The sequence below is a fragment of the Lissotriton helveticus genome, assembly GCF_964261635.1.
Source record: "Lissotriton helveticus chromosome 1_1 unlocalized genomic scaffold, aLisHel1.1 SUPER_1_unloc_29, whole genome shotgun sequence".
Classification (NCBI taxonomy): Eukaryota; Metazoa; Chordata; class Amphibia; order Caudata; family Salamandridae; genus Lissotriton; species Lissotriton helveticus.
Genome location: NW_027611669.1, coordinates 1133900 through 1140410, shown reverse-complemented (window position 1 = coordinate 1140410; position 6511 = coordinate 1133900). Strand labels below are relative to the sequence as shown.

Below are 6511 nucleotides of genomic sequence, written 5' to 3'. Positions count from 1 at the left end.
TGAGTCCATAGGTTCTTTAGAACCTTCAGCACCTCCGCGGAATTCGCGCAGCACTGAAGGGGTTAAAGATACACCACTTCATTGTGTCCATGACCATCTCAAATAAATGTTTCCTTTTTATTGTGTACTGTTCTGTGATAAATTCTATGTAAATTGGCTTAGCATTATCTGTTGAGCAGGAGTATATGTAGAACTGTTAAATATAAAAACTGATTAAGTGAACACTGGTGAGCTATATCTAATGTGAATCCCTGTCATCAGAACTACAAACTTTGCTCAATGTATAAGAAGGTTAAAAGGAACTGATGTTCTGCGACTGGTGATCCACAATAGTACTGTGCACTTTCTAACGCCCTCGGTTACTGCCATTACGTCAGTGCAAAATGGAACTTAACATTTAATCATTAAATATCCAACTAACACCTTTATCACTGCTTTGCTAAGAACCTATACAAATGAGTGTGAAAAAAACATCAGTCACAAAATAAGTTGCTGCCGGAGAGGTCATAACCTGAAGACCATTATCTACAAGAAACCTTTCAACAGGTGCTTATAGGGCAACTTCCAGACAAATTTTGCTCAATTCAAGCGTTAAGGAGATTGCCCATGATTTGTTTCAGAGATTAATGCTGACCATTTTCTAAACAAGCCGGACTCCAGGAAGGATCTGGTTCACTCCAAGCATGGCATATGAGCAAAAGAAGAACAAACTTGGTGACATTAGCACTAGAAATAAATCTTGTAAAAACACAGACTATGAGAACAAATTCAGTGTTCAACCCAGCCTCACTCAACACAAAATAACACAAGCTGGGGAAGAAAGATTTAGCCATAAATCTCATGTCACTGAACATGTGAGATTGCTCACTGGGGATAAACGCTATCAGTGTTCTGAATGCCAAAAATGTTTCCGCAATAAATCGCATCTAATTGAACATGTGAGAATCCACACAGGGGAAAAACCTTTTCAGTGTTCTGAATGCCAGCAAAGATTCTGTAGCAAAATGAATCTTTCTCGACATGCAAGAACCCACTCTGGGGAAAAACCTTATCAGTGTTCTGAATGCCAAAAATGTTTCCGCGATAAATCATATCTAACTGAACATGTGAGAATCCACACAGAGGAAAAACCTTATCAGTGTTCTGAATGCCAGCAAAGATTCTGTAGCAAAATGAGTCTTTCTCGACATGCAAGAACCCACTCTGGGGAAAAACCTTATCAGTGCTCTGAATGCCCGAAATGTTTCAGTGGCCAAAGCACTCTCACTCGGCATACAAGAACCCACACTGGGGAAAAACCATATCAGTGCACGGAATGCCAGAAATGTTTCATTGACAAAAACACTCTCACTCGGCATACAATAACCCACACTGGAGAGAAACCTTATCAGTGCCCTGAATGCCAGAAATGTTTCAGTTACAACAGCAGACTCACTGAACATACAAGAACCCACACTGGGGAAAAACCTTATCAGTGTTCTAAATGCCAGCAAAGGTTTTGTAACAAACCGAGTCTTTCTCGACATACAATAACCCACTCTTTGGTAAAACCTAATCAGTGCTCTGAATGCCAGATATGTTTTACTGTAAAAAGCAGTCTCACTCGGCACATAAGAATCCACACTGGGGAAAAACCTTATCAGTGCTCTGAATGCCAGAAATGTTTCAGTGAAAAAAGCAGTCTCACTGATAATACAAGAACTCACACTGGGGAAAAACCTTATCAGTGCTCTGAATGCCAGCAAAGGTTTCGTAACAAACCGAGTCTTACTCGACATGCAATAACCCACTCTTTGGAAAAACCTTATCCGTGCTCCGAATGCCAGAAATGTTTCCGTGAAAAAAGAAGACTCACTGAACATACAAGAACCCACACTGGGGAAAAACCTCATCAGTGCCCTGAATGCCAGCAAAGGTTTCGTAACAAATCGAGACTTACTCGACATGCAATAACCCATTCTTTGGAAAAACCTTATCTGTGCCCCGAATGCCAGAAATGTTTCAGTGAAAAAAGAAGACTTACTAGACATACAAGGACCCACACTGGGCAAAACCGCTATCACTGCTCTGAATGCCCAAAACTTTTCAGCCATAAATCTCTACTTACCGACCATGTGAGAATCCACACTGGGGCAAAACCTTTATCAGTGCTCTGAATGGCCAAAACGTTTCAGCCGTAAATCTTTTCTTACTGAACATGTGAGAATCCACACTGGGGAAAAACCTTATCAGTGCTCTAAGTGCCAGAAACGTTTCAGAGGTAGAGACTGTTACAAGCGCCATAAGCAAACACACACTGTCCAAAATAATTTGCTCTGATTGCCAGAAAAGATTCAATTTTAAACGCAGTCTCACACTACATGAGCAAACACAGACAGGAATAAAACATTACCAGTGCTCTGAATGCCAGAAATGCCTCTTTGATAGGCATAGCCTCACTAGCCATGAGAGACTCCACACTGGGATGAGTGCTCTGAATGCCAGAAAACCTTCAGAGAAAAGCGCTTTCTCACTCAGCATGAGAAACTCCACACTGGAGAAAATCCTTATGCCAGAAAGCTTTTATCTGAAAGACAGTGTTACATGTCATGAGAGATCCCATACTGGGGTAAACATTATGAGTGCTTGTAATGCAAGCAAATCTTTGCTTACAAACTGCTTTTCATTCGACATGAGTGTACTCACACGGGGGAAAAAGCCTGAGGGTGTTCTGAATGTCAGAAAAGGTTTATTGACAAATACAATCTAATTCGACATGAGAGAACCCACACTGGACTAAAGCCTTATATGAGCTCTGAATGCAAGAAATGTTTTAGTCAGAGAAGAAAGTCAGTCTCACTAAACATGAGAAATCCATCCACACCAGGGGAATAGGAACCCAAATCAATCCTGAGTTGCAGAAAAGCTTCTAATGCAACCTGACTTTACATAAAAGAGCAAAAATTGTAGTTGCAATAGGATTTATCAATATAAATCTTGCAGTACGACTGAGGCTACTGGTGTGCAACCTCAAATGAAAATTGTGGGATTGAAAATAGTCACCAAATTGCCAAAAAATGAGCAGTTTGAGTACCTGAAAGTTACAAAACTTCCAAGGTCACTACTCGATTCATAGAAATGTTAGTGCTTGCAAAATCAACTAATTGCCAGAATATTCACATTATTTCTGTCTAAAATGTACGAGAACCAAAAGGCTTCTACTCACCATTGTTTGTTTACATAAGACTGAAATATATATTTTGGGTGCAGTGTTTTGTAAACTTTGTTAACATTATTGAATACATAATTTTCTTGATGAGATACAACAGCAGTAAAACATACCAAACAAGTTATTTGCCTTTGGTAACACTGTTTCTGGTGGATACTCCTTTACCTGCTAATTCCTCACCTTGGGAATATTCCCCAGGCACCAGACTGGATCCTGAAACTTTAAAGCAGTCCCGCTGCGCAACTCAGTGTCAACATCTTTCTGCTCCAGAGTGACAAGCGGAGCCACATATGAGCACTAACCATTCTCATTGTGAACAACCTCAGGGGTTCGTGGGTTCATTATCTCACAGGAATGTATCACATATGCAGGCCATGTGTAGAGGTTAATTCACCTTTTTTAAATGAACAAAATTCAGATGAGTCCTTTTCCACTTCTAAAAATTCAAATTGCATTCTTAGCAACAAGTGTATATATACATTTCTGAGTAATGTCAGCGCAGTGCTCAAGCTGAAAGTGATATGATAAAACAATCAGATCCACATATTATATTCAGAAACAGGAATGTGAATGACTTTTGTACAATACAATTTAAGCAAAGCTGATTCTCAGGAGACATAGGTCATGTGAAACAGTCCCTGAATAGTCGAAATTTCGACTGTTTTAGTTAATTATCATGGTCTAATCAGAGCGGTACATTGCTGACTCGCCCATATACTTATCACACTGTATTCTATACACCTTAGTAAGGAATCTTCAGTTTCACTGGCCAGTGTACTCGGTAGGAAGTCAAATTCAACTACGCAGTTCCAAACACCTGTAGCCAGTGAATCCTCTGCTCGCTGTCAAACAAGTTCAAGTATGTCACGTCCTGATGAGGCCCTCATAATTGACTGTGTTGTCCATGAGAACTTGCAACAGCCCCCCTCTGTTGGTAGGCAGGAAGGCCTTCAGCACCATTCGAAATGCTTGTAACTCTAACAGATAGATGTGGAGTTGGGCCTCTGACGGTGACAATGGTTCTCTAATATCCATCTCTCCCATATGGCTTCCCCAACCCAGAAGGGATACATTCGTCTCCACTGTTAAGTCTGGGTAGATTTGCGAGAGTGGTCTGCCTCTGACACAATTTCTGACACTGGAGGAAATGTTGGATCCTGCCTACAACAGGGTGAATTCGTGTCAGAAAGTACACAATAAAGAGGTATTGCATCTGCGCCAGCTGTAGCAGCAGATGACTCAGTGGCGTGTTGCCTCCAGTGTCTTTGTGTGCCATGGCCATGAAAGAACTGGAAGACTTGGGTTTGCAGCTGGGTCTGGCGTTGGCAGTATTGAAAAACGCTTCCGTAGCCACAGAGGGGACTTCACGTTGAGACTTCACCACTACGAGTATGTGGCAGTGGAGTACGAGATGAGAGCAGCACCACACAGGTACAACCTTCTGTGAGCATTGCTGATCCTGACATCGATGATAGCAATCATTCTCACACATGCATTGCTTCGGCATTTTCAAACTTGGTCGAACTTTCACCTGATGTTGTTGACCAATTTTTAGCGAGTCTGTCTGATATGATGTTCTCTCCAGTCAATGAGGATAACTTTTAAAAAACAACAACACGCACACAGCATTCCCTGAACTCTGAATTTGGCCTTCAATTTGATAAACACAGCCACTGAAAACATTTGGAACTATTTTTCCCCTGAAAGCGAAATTATTTTTTTTTCACTTCCAAAATATTTACCCTTTTTCTGGTACATGTACTCTGCTTAAAGTAGAACTATTCTTAGAGAACAGAGCTTCCATTTTTAGGATACTAGAGACAATATTTTGCCTCTAGCACATGTACAGCATTTCTATAAATATGTGATGAAATGGTCTCGACCTTCTTTTCTGTATTCAGAGCCATTTCATGTGTAATTTTCGCAATTCATTCAGCTGTTATGTATATGCATTTAACTGAATGATGACACTGCTTGAAAAGCGTACAGTACCAATACTCATTTTCGTGTATTTACCATATACCATTTCAAATGCGAATTATGTATTTTTGGGTGGGTTGGAAAACACACATGCATTGTTATATGTTTAATATTGGTTAGTTTTAGTAATGATGGACATTAATACGGGGAGTGGGTGTTATGTTTCTATCTAGGACCCTAATTCGATATTCCCGATTTATGCCCTTATATGGTTATAATAAATAATATCCTATTAAAGGCATAAGAATCATATCCATATTTAGTAATAGCCCATGCAGTCCAAATACGGCAAGGCTACTCCCCTAGACTCCTAGAAAGTACAACGCGTTCTTTAAACAAACCAAGCCTTCAGCACCCCGGGAAATCCCCCTGCTCTTGTTTTGATTTGCACAAGAACTCCTAGAGTCCAGAAAGAACTGTTAGTTCTTAGTGACGTCTTATGTCCAACCTTACGTCAAACCCGGCACCTTTCAGGTATAAATATACCAACGTTGCCTTAAGCAAACACACGGTGGTTTGGAGCAGAGCGGCTATCTACTTGCCCGAGAGCCCAGCTGATGCGAGAGCCCACGGAAGCCGCCCCTCCCTTTTTACGCACTGAGAAAGACGCTATCTTTTTCTCCAGCCGAGAAGATTCCAGCTCCGGTATTTCCAGCCACCCTTGCGGGTTGCTGGGAGATCGAGTCCTGAAGAGAGAGATACAAGACCTCCCACATTCTATTACTAAGGTACGGAGCTGACTAAACCCTTGAGAGAATTCTTGATTCAGATTCTTGGCAAAACCAACTTAACTTAAACTGCTACTTACTTACTCCTTCCCACGTATTAGGCTTAGGTCAGGTACACTGGGGTAGGCGTATTTAGAAGCACCAGTTGAGTACGTTAGTCAATGTTTTTATGTATGTATACATTTTATCCATTTTAAAGTATCATATGGCTAAGAAACCATATCAATGCTTTTACAGTATTATTTCATAATACTACTTTTACTGTACGCACTTTACTTCATGTTAAGTATTGCAATTGTGGCAATTCATTTCTCTTGCATGAGAAAGAAGACTGCTCAATAAATAACACCTTTTATTGAAAATGCCTGTCTCTCTATTTCTCTGCACTCTGGTGAAACTAAGTATGCACGATTGACTGAGTAAAATAGCTGTCTATTGTTTTCACATGACTCTAGAGATACACTCTTATTCTGAGGGAGCATAGTTGTCATGTTATATGGTTGTCAGAAGCTAATCCCTTCTTGTCTAAGTCCGGAGAGTTAACTCTTTCCTGAACATTCGAGAAAGTTTCTAGTGACCTCTGAGCTAGCTGGCG

At 40.7% G+C, this 6511-nt stretch overlaps 1 protein-coding gene across 1 annotated transcript; it reads left to right on the top strand.

Annotated features, from left to right (window-relative positions):
- Nucleotides 1-210: 210 nt before the first annotated feature.
- Nucleotides 211-6257, top strand: LOC144805838 (uncharacterized). Its single transcript, XM_078672317.1, has one exon. It carries the CDS (start codon nucleotides 684-686, stop codon nucleotides 2154-2156), a length of 1473 nt encoding a protein of 490 aa, XP_078528443.1. The 5' UTR covers nucleotides 211-683; the 3' UTR covers nucleotides 2157-6257.
- The last annotated feature ends 254 nt before the right edge of the window (nucleotides 6258-6511 follow it).